The 17,250-nt window shown below is 39.2% G+C and overlaps 2 protein-coding genes across 4 annotated transcripts in view; both read right to left on the bottom strand.

Moving 5' to 3' along the window:
- Positions 1-283: 283 nt before the first annotated feature.
- Positions 284-13,216, bottom strand: LOC121068789 (adhesion G protein-coupled receptor F4-like). 3 transcript variants are annotated; one of them, XM_040554325.1, is made up of 9 exons: positions 11,467-13,216; positions 8,980-9,081; positions 7,629-7,665; positions 7,329-7,489; positions 6,419-6,709; positions 4,295-5,659; positions 3,562-3,603; positions 3,403-3,462; positions 284-1,207 (listed from the first exon to the last, which is right to left on the bottom strand). In XM_040554325.1, exons 2-9 carry the CDS (start codon positions 9,055-9,057, stop codon positions 1,202-1,204), a joined length of 2,040 nt encoding a protein of 679 aa, XP_040410259.1. In that variant the 5' UTR covers positions 9,058-9,081; positions 11,467-13,216; the 3' UTR covers positions 284-1,201. The 3 variants fall into 3 exon arrangements, with proteins under 3 accessions (XP_040410259.1, XP_040410257.1, XP_040410258.1); XM_040554323.1 differs by lacking the exons at positions 284-1,207; positions 3,403-3,462; positions 3,562-3,603 and having other exon boundaries at positions 3,631-5,659; XM_040554324.1 differs by lacking the exons at positions 284-1,207; positions 3,403-3,462; positions 3,562-3,603; positions 11,467-13,216 and adding an exon at positions 9,525-10,062 and having other exon boundaries at positions 3,631-5,659.
- A 672-nt stretch (positions 13,217-13,888) lies between these two features.
- LOC121068788 (CD2 associated protein) overlaps positions 13,889-17,250 on the bottom strand; it is a 76,348-nt gene continuing 72,986 nt past the window's right edge. The window contains exon 18 of the mRNA XM_040554322.1: positions 13,889-16,239. Within this exon, the coding sequence (XP_040410256.1) occupies positions 16,198-16,239 (42 nt within the window). The 3' untranslated portion in view covers positions 13,889-16,197. The remainder of the gene's footprint in view (positions 16,240-17,250) is intronic.

Raw genomic sequence — 17,250 nt, 5'->3', positions numbered from 1 at the left:
ATAGTATTTTATCACATGCCCCACAACCCACAGTTCATTTGCCAGGATATTTTTCTCCCTCTTCAGTAAAAGAGTGCTGATGACATAAGCCAGCAGTACGCTAATTAAATCAGCTATATTTCAAACATATATGAAGAACTGTAGAAGCCAGAATAGGAAGAGACATTTTTGGTTTGAGTAATATTAGCTAATTATAAAGGGTGTTTGTCTACATCTTTTGATAGAGGAAGATAAGGACCACTTACTAGAAACAATGACAACATTTCAACTTTATTTTCATTTGGAAGCATCAACTTGTCCTGACAAGAGACAACAACATTTCTGTCAAAGTCTTCATTATTAAAGGTTTCTTTCCAAGGACTTTTATTTCTTTCTAATAAAACCAGATATACAATCATCTATGGATAAACTGTTTCCTTGGTTAGTACACCACATGTGATATGGGAGATCTCCATCTACCTGATTCAACTCCGAATCATATTCAAAGCTTGCTTTCCCACATCTAAAGAGGGAAGCTAGATATTTGCAGAGGGCTTTTCCTTCTTCATCTGTCCGTTTGTTGCAGGACTAGAAAAGGAATGCAAATTCTGTCCTGAAAGACTAAAAAAAAATGTTTTCTACATTTCCTCTGACATAGAGGTACTGAGATGGAGAACAGAGCTGTAACACAGAAACAGAGTTATGCTATCCCTCAGCCTGAAAGTACAGACATCGGATGAATACAGTGCCCACCTAACAGAATTACTTGTGGTCAAGGACAAACAAAAATAGCTATATAACACTCAAAGTTATTTCATTTTTAATGTGATGTACAAATGTTCGAACAGCCTCACATGCTGTACAGCTCCTTATTGCACTGATGTGGAAAAAAAACAAAACAGGAAGAACTTGAAGCACTGAAATGGCAAATGAGGACAAACTCTCCTCACAGCAGTTTTCACAAAGGTGAGAAACAACTTTTACATGTCACTGTGCTTTCTCTGAGGGTTGCAGCAACGCTGATGGTTTCTTGCTCCTGACAGCAGGTTCAGGACCTTTTCTCTTCTGGTTTTCACGATGCTTCCTGTGGTCATGCTCCAAGAAAGTGCTGTCCACACTCTGAACTGGTCACCACTAAGGCTCATCTCAAACCAGAATTTCCCTGCAAGAGTTGCTCCTTGTCCTCTCACCGGTCAGATCCACTGAAGACAACCGTCCACTGCTAGGACTAGGAGAAAAGAAAGCAGCAGCTCAGATTAGATATATCTTCCATATAGGTAGAGGCTCCACTTCAAACAGGAGGTGCCTTAAAATCCTCTGAGAAACACCACAGTTAGCTTAAAATCTGAACCAAAAGAAATGAAACACTAGAAGACCTGAAGTAAGTCTGGGGTGCATCAAGCACAGCACTGCTAGTCGGCTGAGGGAAGTGACTAACTCACTCTACGCTGGTGTGGCCTCACCTCAAGTACTTTGTACAGTTCTGGGCACTGCAATAAACGGAGGACATAAAACTATTAGGGAGTGTCCAAAGGAGGGCTACGAAGGTGGGGAAGGGTCTGGAGGGGAAGGTATTTGAAGAGCAGCTGAGGTCCGTTGGTTTGTTCAGCCCAGAGCAGAGCAGGCTGAGGGGAGGCCTCATGGCGGCCTGCAGCTCCCTCACGAGGGGAGCGGAGGGGCAGGCGCTGAGCTCTGCTCTCTGGGGACAGCGACAGGACCCGAGGGAACGGCATGGAGCTGGGACAGGGGAGGGTCAGGCTGGGTGTGAGGGAAAGGTTCTGCACCCAGAGGTGGTCGGGCACTGGGACAGGCTCCCCAGGGCAGTGGTCACGGCACCGAGCTGCCGGAGTTCAAGAAGCACTGGGACAATGCTCCCAGACATAGGGTCTGGTTTTGGGTGGTGCTGTGTGGAGCCAGGAGTTGGACTCCATGGTCCTTGTGGGTCCCTTCCAACTTGCCACATTCTTTGTTTTTACAGGAGTCTGCATAACCCTAGATGTTTTAAATATTCACCACTAAGACTCCAGATATGTAGTCCCATTCTGAAGCTCTCTGAAGTGTCTTAGAAGAAAAAAAATATAGAGAAAAATGTACCGTGACAAACTTTTCCAGCTTTGGTGAGTCAAGCTCCATATTCACAAACAACTTTACAAGTGAGTAACTAACATTTTCCACCCCTCTCTGTTATGCAATGGTAAATATTTACATGTGGTCTCTTCCACCAAAGTGAGTGACAGCATCAAACCAAGTGCTTAGCCAAATGCAGTTACAGCTTCCACAACCAGTTTTGCTCAGTGAGATAACTCAACACCTTTAGCAAGTGTTGCTCAGTCATGGGATTAGTGTTATTTCCACCTCTTTTTTCCAGAATATTGTTGGTGGTGACTTGAGTGGAATTTTAACTTTCAAACCTGACCTAAAGCCTCATAGGAGGATTTACATCATCAGTTATTTGGATCCTGGGACTGAAAAGCAGGAATTGTAATCTGAGTTTATTAAATAAGGAGCAAATCAGGCACTTCCCTTCTTTTTCTTGTTAGACAGGGAAATAGTTAACTTTAGCAGAGCTATTTTATTTTTTCTTTTTAAAAGGGGACCTTCTGCACTGCATTTAAACTTAGCACATAACAGCAAAGCTGGATGCAAGCGAAGACTACATTGGAGAGGAAGGATGCAGTGAAGTCCCAAGTTGCACAATCAGCTTCTCTAACACCAAATGACCCAAAGCACACCAGCAATGCTAGTAGCATAAAGGAAGTATTATCTTTAGTGCCTCTAAAGCCTTCATAACGGAAGGTATCTATTTAACAACAGACAAAGGTTTTCCAGCAGAGGTAGGAAACACTAACTCAATGATGTCAACACATCTATTCTGTCAACATTTTCTTAGGAAGCTGCTGAAACACAGTTGTTTCCTTTGGGTTTAAACATTTCCTTTAAATAAATTGCCTTGATATTAACAACATTAATTAGCACCAGATATGCTGGCTGAGCTCTGAGTGGTTTCCTGAACTGACATTCAGCTGGAAGCAGAACAACCCTCTTGACACACTAGAGATGCTGTCATAGAGATATTTTTGTGAAGAAAGCAAACAGGTCATTACATAAGGATTTTGGATTCCTAATTCTGTATCTTACTTAGTAACCTCAAGATAGATCCATTCTACTGAAGGGAAAAGTCATACATATTCTCTTTCTAAAGCACTTTGGTATCTACGTGTGAAGAGAGAAAATCAAAATACTTCTTTTAATTTTGTAAAAATAACAGCAGGTTATGTAGAGGTCACAGATTGCCACATCTACTGTTTAATATCTTTACCTGCAAAATACCTTTCATGTACAAATGAGCAGGTAATATAAATTCTACTTATAGAATTGGCATAAATCCTAAATTAAGCCACTAAGGGGTGAAAAAAAAATTACCTTTGCTAGACTACACTTCCGCTTTGATGAAAGGCAGTTTTTCTTTAAGGCTTCTCTGGTCTGTAAATTAAAAACAACCCCCTAAAATTAGAGGTTACAGTTTCTAAGTGTAGAAAATATTCATATAATCCAGGATTAGAGTCGGAATGACCCAAGTACCTTTCTGTCCAGAAGTGTCCCAAACAACAGGATGAAGAATCCCTAAAAAAATTGGAGATAAAAAACAGTTACAAAACACCATAACCACATGAAGTTTCTTAAATACTTCTTCTAGCATAGGTAAAATAATGCTTTTATCAGTGTAGAACATCTCATCACCTATGACAATGACAGCAATGCCCCAAATGAGTTTACCCACCCAGGTCACATGGACTATCCAGGAATGCCAAGAATGGATATATAATTCATGCTAATTCTCATTACAAACTGGACTGATGGGTTACATACCAGAACTTTTTCAACATACTGAATAGCAGCGTTAGCCAAGAAGAACTAAGGCAGTATGGATGTACAATGGTATGTCAGGCAACATTGGACTTTGACATTGGTGAGTTAAACAAAACTATCCTTAATGGCAAGTAAGATTTTCTGGGTATATGTTGGGTGATAAGGATCAGATATCTTTGCAGTTACTCGACATTAACCCATGTATTTTAATATAAATTCTTCCTCTTAATTTTTCATTAGACTTTGTATCAACTGGCTTGTTCTATTGCCCATCTGCATCCATGTCAACACAGAATACCTAGTGCAGCTACTGCATTAAATAGATAAGATGCAAGGAAAGCCTGCTTTTCAAGCACAGCACATGCTGCCAGCCCCTCTTTGATCTGCTGCCTTTTCCCAGGGTCAAAGTTTGAGAGGGCACTATGCCCAGACTTGCTGGGTTTACCTGGAAGGCGTTCAGTAGTGCGAACGTAACATGGAATGCCAGAGAGTGACTATCAATGATTATTGCTAATCCAAACCCCCAGGTGAGGCCCAGAAGAGGTGTCAAAAGGGCAACGTTTTTGCTAATTCGGATCATGTTGCTCAAATCTTGTGACTTGCAGCCATCTCCAATAGAGGGTCTTCCCATCTTCACCACAACCACCACCACCACTGCCAAATTGACAACAATGATGCCCAGAGCAGGTACGACAAAGGCCAAAAGGGCTTTCGTCTCATACCAGTTGAGCCAGCAGGCTCCACTCCTTAAATATCCATTTTTAGGTTCAGTAATAGCAACAGTGAGGATAGATATGAGCAATGGACATCCATATCCAATAGAGAATGCTGTAGCTATGAACGCAGATCTTGTTATCGTAAAAAAAACTAATAACAATCCATAGAGAATCAAGAGACCCAGGGTAAACATCCAAAAAAACAAGGCAAGATAGAAAAAGTGAAGGAAAAAAGTGGCTGCTACACACAGCCGGTAGTTCAGGGCTGTGTTGTGCACAATAGCTGCTACAATGAATAAAATATCAGCAGTAAGAAGTGACGTAGCTATGTTCACCAAACAAAAATGGCGCATGTAGGTTATCTCAGTTTTTGTAACGTGATGCCAGACAACAGTCTCAATGGTAAGGCACAGAACCAAGCTGAAAATAGAAAGGCCTAACCCCACACATGTAATGTAATCCAACACCACATTTCGCAGCATGGTGGGGGACATCAAAATGGAGAAGGATTTGAACGTCCGGCGGTGGTGCTTGCACATACAAACAACACTGCTGATGTTGTCTGACTTCATTTTACATGCCTTGCTATCCCATCTCCTCTCAGCAGAGTGCCATCCAACGCACTGAGCCTTGACATTCTCCAGTTTATTCACCTTTTCAAAGGTGAGCAAAATATGCTGAAGCTCTTCTGGAAGAGACACAGATAAAACCATTCCGTTCACAAAAACAGGGTCCAAGCGGCTGGTTTCTATAATGGCTCCAAGTGTGGGAAATGCAATGCTGATTGCTTTGGAAGTCTTAGGTAACTTCAAAAGTTCTTCTTCTGGAATGACCACGTGCCCACTTATATTGCTTGTCTTATTCAACTCCATAGAAAAATCAAAGTTCTTCCCTGAAGTATTTTTATATATGCTGTAGCCTTTAGTAGAGATGAAGTGTTCCTGTATACTTTCCGACCCATTCCTTAGAAGAAGTTTCCCAGCAAATAAGTTCACTGAGTCCAGTAATGTTGAACTGGCATTTCTGTCTCTGACAAAAGCCCAGTTGGAAATGATGGAGCTGTTCAGAATATGGTTTGCTATCCTGCTGTAACTCTGAAACAAAGAAGAAAAATAAGTTATTTTTCATGTTAAAAGTTCTATTATTCCATTGGCACAGTCTGCAAGAAAAAAAAAATTAAATTCAACATTAATTTCTATAAAGTAAATATATGTCTTTGTCAATAAACAGGTTCACATGACCCATCTCAGTCAAGCCCAAACATCTCACTGGCATGAGTCACCAACAGAATTGTACTATCCTCTTCACATCAAAGCTCAAAAGGTACTGGGAAGAACAGTAAAAAATAAAAAAAAATTAAAAATAAATATGACACCAGTTCTGTTTCAGATTTTGACCTGCAATGTGGCTCTGTTTACATCTCCCTCTGCACAGTTCTTCCCCCATCTCTCTGATTTCTGAGTTCATCAGGGAAAGATTTCAGTTTTTATCGTGCAACATGTGAAAACACAATTGTGATCAGCATCTCCAACACTGCTTTTTCTGCCATGTAATACTTTAAAAATGAAGTCTTCCTTGTACTGCTCTCCCAAGTCTATAAAACTGTTGCTGCAAACATTTGCTTTTAAAGAAAACAAATTCCACCAATGGGAACTGGAGGATTTCTGCCATACGTGAACAGGTCAAACATTTTCTCTGACAGCAAAACATGGCCCCCCTTTGGAAACTCGTTCCAGGTGATCTCCATGTGACTTGCAGCTACCACTTCTTTGGAGAGTGCCTGCAAAGTAAGAAACTGCACGGCTGCTCTGGCAAGCTCAGATCCAACTCTTCAAACCCATAAAAGTAAATACCTGCATTTTTCCTCTATTGACATTTTCTGACAACATCAGGGAAATATTCTGTAGCAATTCCACTATATCAGCAATGTTTCCTGGAATTGCTGGTGAAGACAGGATATCTGGGATGATGCATGAAAAATCAGCTTGGCAGTTGCTATTCCCATGGTCATCAGCACCAAAATGTTTTGCTTCATCTCCTGGCTTCCCGTGCACTGGCTTTCCTGCTCCTACAAAGGGCAGGTGTCCTCCAGCAACACTAACATGTCCTCCAGAACTTGGAAGAGGTTCACGTTCAGAAATCCTCTGGAGGGAGAAAAATAAATTTTGGAGAATTAATGAACAGAATCAAAATGATGCTACTGCTACAACCTGCAAACTGTACAGTGCTGGGGTGTGTAACTAACGTGCTGGAAGACCTGAAAACCAGGACCAAAGCTCCACTGAGAAAAATTTCTTTCTTGCACAATGCATTTGGAGGAAGGGGCAAGAACTGAATATATTGTCTTACTCTTCAAGTGACTTGGAAAAAAAAAAAGTTTTTTATTTTGTAGTTGGGGAAGAATTTACTACAAATCATCTAATTATTACAGACCTTTGTAGTAATTAGAATTTGGAAGCGCTTTTGTACAGCTGTTCTCTCAGGTTCATCCTAGAGTATCATTGTCTTGGTTTAGATCTGTGTGAAAAACATTAACCAGGTGAAGAAGACAAGTTCATTTCTGAACTGTTTCAACATCGGAAGTGAATTTGGGAAATTCCTATTACTTAGTTTAAGATGAAGTCAAAGCTTCACAGTAATTTGGTTTCTAGGATCCCATCTTCTTCCCTTTGCTCAAAATTTAAAGTTTGCGTGGGAGGGAAATGTGTCTTCACAACAAATTATGACCACAGGGGAAAGTAGATGCGTAGCATTTAATGTTACCTGAAAAAGTGACTGAACATCCAGATTTGCACAGGCATCTATGAACATTTGCCACTTTCTATCTTTGCAGACAAAACTCATCTCTCCATGGAAGGAGGGAGAACAAGGCTGAATACAGATAGCTCCACTAACTTCACAGGGAATCAGATTTCTACACCCATCTGGAAAACAAATCAAGCAGATATTGTTCTAATGCGCACGACAGCATACTACGATCCATGAGGCGAGTATCGGGGGCGTAAATACTGATAATTGATAACATTTCAAGAAAATTAGAAGACACGTAGCTATTCACTGTACCTTGCAGATTACCAGTCTTTGACTCCTTGCTGAGAACCTGAAAAATAAGGTAAAGTGGAATGTATATCGAATGTGAAAATAAATGAAAGGCAACTACCTGGAACAAACTAGAAAGGTGACTTCAATGATAGAGTAGTCCTTCTGAGGTCCAGAAGACTTTTTAAGATACAGAATAGATTGTTTATGGCCCATCAATCATACAGAACAATGCAGAACTCTCTACTAATGTTTTGTCTCTACATTAAGCCTTCACAGTTGTACTTTTCTACTAAAGTGACAATAGCGAGCTAGTGGTGAAGATCATACATGCCTCCAGTAGTTATCTCTGAGTGAAAAAGCCTGTATTAGTCTTAAGGTCTCCAGCATTCTCACACTGATGTACAAGGATCTGTGTGATTTGTGCCATAAGACGCAGCTACAGCTGTACAGAACACCACCACCAAAGCCTCTTTGTTCCAGTCCTGATTGGAAAGCAACACCAAGGCAGACATGCCATGCTCAGCTTAAGGACACTTGCTGGGACTGCGTGTTGTACAGGCAGACTCAATCCAGAGCAGTTGCTCAGATCTGGCTTTCACTTCTTGGTCAAATGGCTTATCTGCCATCAGCCAAACGCCGTCTGGAAAGAAACACTGGCTGTGTGGTGCATTAGAAATCACACTGCTATTGCTATCTAATTTCCAGAGTTGTGCTGGGGGCTGCTTGGCACATTGAGTGTATTGAATATTGTAATATTTTCCTCCCAGACCTACTGAGTTGACTAATTCTTTCACTGCAGGCATCTCTGCTTTGCCACCCTGAAAGCCAGCAAGGAACTTTTACCAGGAGAGCTCTCCAAGACCTTACAGCCTCTAGTCCTCAGGGAGAGGCATCTCTTGTCATCTTATGCTTTGAGGTCCCAAAGCAACAACCGTGTTCCTTGCCTACAGGTGTCTGTACGGAAAGAACAACCCGTTAAAAAAAGTGGAGAGGAATGTATTTTATGTTTCCATCAACTATCATAAATCCTTGGAAGAGATTTGTATCTCACTGGCTCAGATCTACTTTGAATAAGCACAGTACAACCAGACCAGAACAATTCTGGATGCATTATCCAGACTGCCTAGTAGATCCATGGGAATTCTGGTGATAAATAAGATAAATATAAGCTGTAGCATTCCTGATATGAAATGAGATTTTTTCCTTTCACTGGTACGTAAAACTCAATTCTGAATAACTCAAGTGAACTGGTGTTTCTTTCCCGCCCTCCCACCCCCATTAAAATCAAATGTTGCAGGTTTCTGTGCCAGAAAGCTCTGGAGTCCACGGTCTCCCACGGACGCAAGGTCACCAACTTCGCTCACCAACTCACCCTGGGAGCAACGCGTGGTGCAGCCGGGAAGAAGTGCACAGCCCAAAGGAGCAGGCAGTGGGCCACCCTCACATCCATTGCCTCGCATTTACTGCTTTTCTCCTGGAAGAAAGATATGCTGAAGATGGCAACATCTGTTTTCCCTTCTTGAACATAGTCCAGTTGCTAGTATGTGAGCAGCTAAACCCATTTCAAACACTGTCCTCGCTGGGCATGCAGAATGATTTTCAGACATTTATCAACTTTTTACTGAAAATGATTTGTGCACTTTTATTTAAAACAAACAAAAAACCTGTTCAATATTAGAAGTTACTGCATTAATAATTTACTGTAAACTGCAAGGTGAAGAGCTTAAAGCATTTCGGCCCGTGGGTGCCTTTTGAAGCAGTTTCACACAACCTCGTCTCTACAGAGTCTAACTTTTGCTACTCTCCTCGGGCAGTCCCTGATGAGAATTGCCATGTGAGATGGAAAACTCAGACCCTTGGGTCTCAGATATCCAATTATAAGCACTGAGAGCAGATGCTGCCTTCAGCAGGCGCTACCTTTGATTCAGCACATGGCAAACTGTCCAGAGGTGGCAGCCAGCCTTGGCAGAGCACACAGCCTTTATCATCAACATCATAGGACGTTGAAATATATATTGAACAGTTTTAAAGTTAGGTTTAAAGCTAGCGACCATTAGCTCTTCTAAGGACCAAAACTGATAAAGATAAGTGAACCACAAGACTCAGATCAACACTGCTGAGGAAAATGATGACCAGGAAACACCTAAAGATATTAGGTGAAGGATTGTACCAACTTCTTTTCAGATTTCTGCAGTCATTAAATAATATTTATTGTATGCTCTTAGCTCTAATTCCATTTCACATTTGGGAATCCTTGAGTTCGTCATGTTTCATTATTAGTTCATATCCACTTTGTATTTATACACTTATGGAACTCCACCTAGGGCTGTTACCTCTAGGTGAGGTAACAGCCTGGGACAGCTCCAGGTATCTGAGGCTCATGGAGATAATGAGCCATGTTACCGGTGAAACACCGATCTCGTTCAGTAGCATTGCTTGACTCATGGAAACTACCCAGCCTCAGCACTGCAAGGACATGCCAAGGTTACTACTACACATCAACAGAAACTTAAAGCAAGGCAAGTAATACAGCAAGAAGTCAGTCGCTTTCGGGAAAGAATATGGATATGCTTATAGAAGTATATAGCAGGTATATAGCAGGTATCTCTTGCCCAACTCAGGAGATGGTCACCAGATGCTGCATCTCCTCCTCCAACTAATTTCATTTGGTCATAGCACCCCAGGAGGGCAAAGGTCCCAGCAGAAGGAAAAGAAGAACGAGGAATGAATGTCTGGACAATGGTTAAAAGGAGAGGAAAAAAACCTCTTAAAATAGTAAAAAAGGTAAACTGATAATCTATTTAAGAAGTAATTCAAATTTAAGGTAACCAGTTTATGAAGTCCTTACCTCTGATTTCTGCTAGTTTATAATGGAAGCATTCTGTAGAACCTACAAAACTTTCCCTCATTATTCCATGCCCAAGGACTCATCGCGAGGCAATCTGACCTTGCACGATCACAGCTATAAGAGGACCCCACTCGAAAAACAACAACATTGGGAACTACACCCTCAGACTGGTGGACCCAAGGTTTCTGGCCAAAGGGTTCTCCATCACCTTAGGTTACAGCTTTCCCCTCGCTGCTACCCCAGAAGCAGAACTAGAGAGACATACCTATTCCTTTATAGGAATAGGTATCCAGCACAAAAATTCCAAGCACATATTGTGCAAAAAGACATTTTACATTAGGCTTGTCTATTCAGCTATACAATTTTATTTCCCCAAACGTTCACTGCGGACTTGTGCTACGTGTATGCAATATCTGAAAAAAAATATTAAATCCTTAGTTATGGAACTGAATTCTTTATTTAGGGCTTGAATGCCTACATGTTTATGTTAAAATCCAAGCGGTTCACAAGCCACCATATGATCACTCATACTGCTAACTGTTGCATGGTATGTTAAAAAGGCTACAGCAAGAGTCCTCAACGTGGTCATTTAAGGAAAAAAAAAAAGTAAGGCTCTTACTTATACAGAGGCTTGGTTGGTATTAATTACTTTTATAAAGGGACACAGTTGGAAAAGGTGAATTTAAGTAAAGCAATTTAAGTAAAGCAAGTTCCCAGAGGAGAGTGATCTTTACAATAACTTCATAAGAAAATCTGAATTTTTCTGAGAAGTGACAACATTGTGACTAGAGACCAATCACAAAACTCCAAGCAAAAATCAGAGGTTAATTAAGATGTCTAATTACTTCCACAGACACAAGGAGCAAATATAAAACTGAGTAAACAAGTGCAAAGTTAAAATAGCCTAAAGCAGTTAGATTTAGTTCAGTCATCTGATTTCACAGATGACTTCAGCTCCCTCACTGATAGTTTTCAAACAGTTCTGGCAAAATGTTTCGTGATGGTACTCACCGTTTTCAGAAGTCTGGGTTAAACTGTAAGCAAAATTAACAGAGCCAGAGATCCTCCAGATATGACGGGTTAGCATCCAACCACTCATCTGCCGCCATCTTGCCCCAGTCTCGCTATTATGGTCTTACCCAGAGTTGCTTCTTTGCTCTGATTCATTCATCCCCATGAGGAAATAACCTTTGGCATCGGCCTGCTTTTTTTCTTGTCTGACTGGATCAACAGCGAGGAACCTGCAGATGACGATAAAGGTATTGCACTGAAAAATGCCAAAACAAGTTGCAAACGCCCACAAAACTGCTGGATTGCCACCTGTCAGGAGTCCTCACAAGTGAGTCATGCCTGTGTGGTTTGCACCTTCCATCCCAGAGGAGGAGGCACCGTCTGCTCTGCTGTATTTAACAGGTCTTCAGATCTTCAGTCTTCAAAGATGAAAAGAATTCACAATCAAAACTTAGCCAAGTTAATGCATTATGCTTCGTACATCAAAAATGACACTACTGATAATACTCTGTGCAGCTAAAAAGCTGTGACCAAGTGATCTTTTCCTTATGGACTGCACAGAGAGGGGGCTACAGTTGCCTGCTGAAGTTTGTGCCATGTTCAGCGTTAGCTCTCTTAATATTGGCTCACCATCATTACTGCTTTTCTGAGGATTGCCAATAGCCAGTAATGTACAGCATGCAGTTTCTCATAACAAAGCCCACTTCCCACTGCTCTACCCACGGGACTGTTTCAGATGAACTTCGGCCAAAAAAAAAAAAAAAAAAGTTCTTCAATCCTGCAATATGTTTGTCATGAGTTTTTAGGGCTTCCAAGTTATTTTGTTTGCTACCACAACTTAAGCCAATCATCAGCCACAAGACAGGTCTCATTTTAGCCCAGAGGTACGCATGATTTATTGTGCTGTTTTGATACAGACAGCATTGCATCTCGTGTTGGTATCAAGTGGGAATTAAGCCAAGCACAATTAAACAGCCAACATAACCGACCTGGGGATGTTAAATGATTTGCACTTGATACAGTACCAGGTAAAGAAGAATTAAAAGGTGGCTCCTTAGCTCGCCTTTAAGTCAAAAGTAAAGGGGTGAATACCAGATCACATCAAAGTATGGGCAAGTTTTTAAGACACTGTTTCTTGGTACCTGGAGTTATCCTTCTACATGCACCCAGAACCTTTGCTGTGGTGACAACTGAACACCCCTCAATTCTCAACCCCCCTCAACCTAAGCACCTGTCCTCTGAAAGACACGAAGGCTGACATTCCAGCACAGACATACGTGCACACTTCTCCCAGAAACAAAGAGGTATAAGTCTGTGCTCCCTGAGGCTTAGAAAGACACTCAGATCATGACCTTCCACAACCAGGGCAAGTGCTCTGAACGTTGAATGAGCAGCATCAGTCTCACGCTTCACAAGTTGGTCGAGGCTGTTTGGATTTTCAAGATGGGAGGTATGTGCCTGGGCATCCCAAAGGGAGTGGTTTGTCTTTTCAGCTCTTGCAAAACCCAGTTTCCCAAGATAGATGAGCAGCTGTTTTGACACTGCTCTGAGAAAGCAATCAGGAACATCTTAGAGAACTTTAGTAACAGACAAAAGTAAGGCAGCTACAAAAACCTGTTTTCATCATTTCCTTTGGAAAAAGATGAGAGACTTCTGCTAAATTATGACTTTAAATAAATGCCTTCTATTCATTAAAGTTCACCATGTGCTTTGCTAAACAATTCAAAAATCAAACCTTGCAATACGTTAAAGCTTTTCAGACTTCATTCCTTTAAAGCAACATTCATGAAAAATGTTATCTTCATTGTGATTATTTGAATAAAAAAACAGACATGGACCTGTAAGTTTTTCCAAAACTGTACTTTGTATGCAGACAAAAGCTTTTTACAGAATGTGAAAATTGAATAAAATACTGCATTTTTAAAATGTTCTTTTGTTGTTCTGTTCTTCATTTGCCTTTTTCCTTCATCCATACCCCTTTTAAATGTTGTAATCTCAGTCTTCAGTTCTCCACTTTGTATTCAAGAGACTCAAACATACATTTATTTATCCATGTTACTGGGTGGCATCAGGATCTTAAAAATAAACTGTAAATGCACAGAAAGGTCAGTTTGGACCAACAAAAAATGAAAAAAGAAAGGAATAAGAGTTACTAAAATGTTGAGGCTTCCAGTCACAATTAAAAACAAAACAAAACACCAACAGTAAGCTTTCCAACTGTTGGGATAACTGTCCTGTAAGTCAGGAACCAGAGTATCCTAGTGAGTAAATTCAAATATGAAAGATGAAAGTCTCCATGGGCGAGCTATATGAATGATAATGAATAATACACTTGTTTCCCACCCAATCTCCTTCTGCAAAGATTTTTTTTTTTTTTTACAGCATATGAAACATTTCTGAACATAACCGAGCAGACATTTCAACAGTTTTAAATTATTTTATTTACTGAGTTTGGATAGCATGCATCATTTTACAGCACCAGTAAACAAGTCAGAGAAGCATACTGCTTTTAGGAACTTGTACTGTGGAATGTCTTCAAAACCATTACTCTCTTCTCATCCACTCTAGTACGTAACACTAGCTGAAGACAAGACAGACATTTATTAGGGTAACTTCCTTATGGCTAAAAATACTCATAGCAGCGACTTTTAAAAGAGGATTTTATTAAATCAAGTCATTGCACTTGGGTCATTTATTGCTATAGCGAACAAAGGCCATTAAATAATTAACACCTTTCATTTGTGGTTTTAACTGATTGTCTTGTTCTGTTTGTCTGCTACAAGCTTATATGCAGACTATTTCTGTAGAGTGATCCATTACAAGGTTTGTTTCATGCTCTAATCATGGTGAAGAGCTTGTATAATGAAATCTGCTATTCCATTAGGCTCAATTCTTGCTCTTCATCATCTGACTTAGAAGTATGAATTCTAAGTAAGAGCTTAGTGTCTGACAAAAAGCACTACTGCTGCACATTAGTCCTCAATATAAAGATCTGGTTCAAGTCTTCATTTGTGATGCATCTAGGCAATTAGAAGTTAAAAGCATTAATATCAAATCAGCTTATTAGTGATATGACTAGCAAATATTACCTAATACCTGCATAGTATATTAATCAAATCTTACAGAAACTTTGATCAGCAACCAAGAAACAGAATCCAATTGAATTTTTGACATTTGCTTTTTATGATGCATCAACTGTGGAGAAAGCATATTCTTAAGAATATATCTCACTTCCATATCTCTTGCTCGAGTGACATAGTAAATAATTACTATATTTATGGCTATTTAATAGAAATTTAATTATTTCTCTTATTGGTGAAGTTGTCAACTAATATGGTATGTTTTTGTCATGTTTTGTTTGTTAAATTCTAGTAGACCAAAAGGAGATAAGGTTGTTACTAGCAGAAGTAACTCATTTGACTGGCTTTTTAAAACCGTTTTTCATTCTTTTATCAAGTGAATAGAGCAATAAGCATAATTGTCTCCCACAACTTTGAATATTATTTGTATATTATTCTGGTGCACAGTGTTGAGCTCAGGGGTTAAAGATAATGGCAGTCCACAAGATTTCAACCGTTTTCTATAAAAAAAAGTGAAAGATGCTGTCTTAGATGCCGTCTTAGATGCCAGCACAGTGCTGTCAAAGCAATCGTTCCAATCACTCGTTAAATACAAAGATGTAACTAAATTTAGAAGTACACAATATACTGAGAAAGTTTATAGCATAAATATATAAATATTGAGACATTTTGAGAGTAGCAAAGTTCCAAAGTGATTTATTTTGAGCCATATTATAAACAAAAACTGACTATTGTAAAAACAGATCAAAATTCATACTTAACCACTAGAAAGAGTGATGACTTCAGTTTAGGTACACACAAGCACAGACACTGTGAGTTAAGGTTTATTTTTTCACGTTGTGTGCTGCAGTATTTTAGGCACAACAGGTTCACTTAAGACTGGATTCTAGCCTTGTTTCTGTGTTTCTTGCATTTTGTAGTATTAAGAGTTACTTTTGTTGTAACTTCGTGATGCAGTCCTAAATCCCTTTTTAATCCAATAGTGCAAGTGACAAAATGTTCTGCTAAACTCCTCTGATTAGGTCATCCTTTCTTACTACAATGCATAGGTGTGTCATCCGATTCACTGCATTAACAAATTCCTATCTCATTGCTCAACTTATAAACAGTATATTATTAATATTCTCACTGCAGACAGGCACAACAGCATAACCCTGGGTAAGACTGCCAAAATTAAAAAATATACAAATATTCCCTTTTTGCATGTAGGGGAAAAATAGTGACTACAATTACGATACAGCTATTCCGTCCCTCCCAATAGATTATTTTACAGATTACTTGTAAAGATAGATCACCCTATTTATAGTATAGATCTCTTTAAAAATTAAGCTACAGGTATTCAATAAAAATCTATTAAGAATTCCCTCTCCTTTTTATACAGATTCAGTAGTATTTTCAAGCAAACCAAAAAATAAAGGTCTGCAATTCCAGCACAGTAAGAAATAAGGCCTCTTTTATATTGGCAAAAAAATTACACCATTATTCTCTTTTGTTTTCTTATCTCTGAATAAAAGACTATATTCCTCTGTTACTATATTTTTCTTTAAGACTGTAGAACACCAGCATCCATTATTACAAAATAAGAGAGTCAGTTCCGCTTGTGTTCAGCTTGAATTCCTGGCAAGTTAAAGATAGCAAGTCCATGGGTGTCTCATGTAGACATCACTGCTTTCTTCAATTTTTCTATTTCAACCTGGAAAACAGATATTTTGAAAAGTCAGTGGAGTAGCAATAATCTAAAGTTTCCAGAGCTTTCACCAAAATTATAACCTTGAAATCTTAGATGTTTAAGCAAACAAAATGGAAGCATTTGACAGCTCAATATTTACAGCTGATTTTATGTTACTATGTTGCTTAATAAACAAGAATTTATTGGAGAATCTCACTCTGAATAGTCATTTAACAAAACTGAGTTGAGGAATCATTTAACAAGTCTCTGCATAACAATGCATCATCTCAGACTAACTTCCTGAGGCAGCCTTCATGCAAAATATTATGACATGATTAATCTTTATTTCTTCAAATGGATTTTGAAGATACTAGGAAGTTGGTTCCTTTTCATTCCCAGCACATATTCCAGGCAACTTCATAGATTGCTTTAGAGATGCCTTAAAAAGAGAACTTGCCAGAAGTTGTTCTCAAGATTTTAAAGTAGCTTTGAAGTCAGTAAAAAGTACTCTTTCACAAATATAATGCACTTTTGTATCCAACTGGAATATTTTTCTATAATGAGTTCAACTTATTAACCACTTAACAGCATTATACAATAATGCAGGTAGCCTTCATGAAGGAACTAAGGGGGTGGCTTTCATCGTGAAGAAAACTTTTCAGATGCGTTCTATTCTTTTTGACTTTATTTAGACAGATCATAGAGAATTAAAAAAAGATGACTTTCTTCCTATTTTTCTATTGATTACAAAAACTAAATTTGTCCTTTAAAATCCACAAAAGCAAAATATTCATCATCTCTCTTGGAGTAAATCCAGTTGTGACGTATTTCTAGTACAACGCAGAATCTAGCAACACTAAACTGACATCCCAACACACATATAACTAAAAATAATTATTTTGCAGGTAAACAAAACTGAACTAAGATGAACTGCGAATATTCTTAATATTTGCCTTATGAGGCATTCATTCAACTACACAAAGCAGTACAAAAAAGATTGAGTATGTCCATTAAGACTTTCCTTTAACATCAAGT

This window comes from Cygnus olor, chromosome 3 (assembly GCF_009769625.2).
Source record: "Cygnus olor isolate bCygOlo1 chromosome 3, bCygOlo1.pri.v2, whole genome shotgun sequence".
Classification (NCBI taxonomy): Eukaryota; Metazoa; Chordata; class Aves; order Anseriformes; family Anatidae; genus Cygnus; species Cygnus olor.
This window is presented reverse-complemented; position numbering and strand designations above follow the sequence as displayed.

Coding starts and splice junctions, on each gene's coding strand:
- LOC121068789 (XM_040554323.1), bottom strand. CDS start 9,057: ATGGATGTGAGGGTGGCCCACTGCCTGCTCCTTTGGGCTGTGCACTTC. Junction 7,666..8,979: donor CACCACGCGTTGCTCCCAGG/GTGAGTTGGTGA, acceptor CTTATTTTTCAG/GTTCTCAGCAAGGAGTCAAA. Junction 6,710..7,328: donor ATGTTCAGTCACTTTTTCAG/GTAACATTAAAT, acceptor TTCTCCCTCCAG/AGGATTTCTGAACGTGAACC.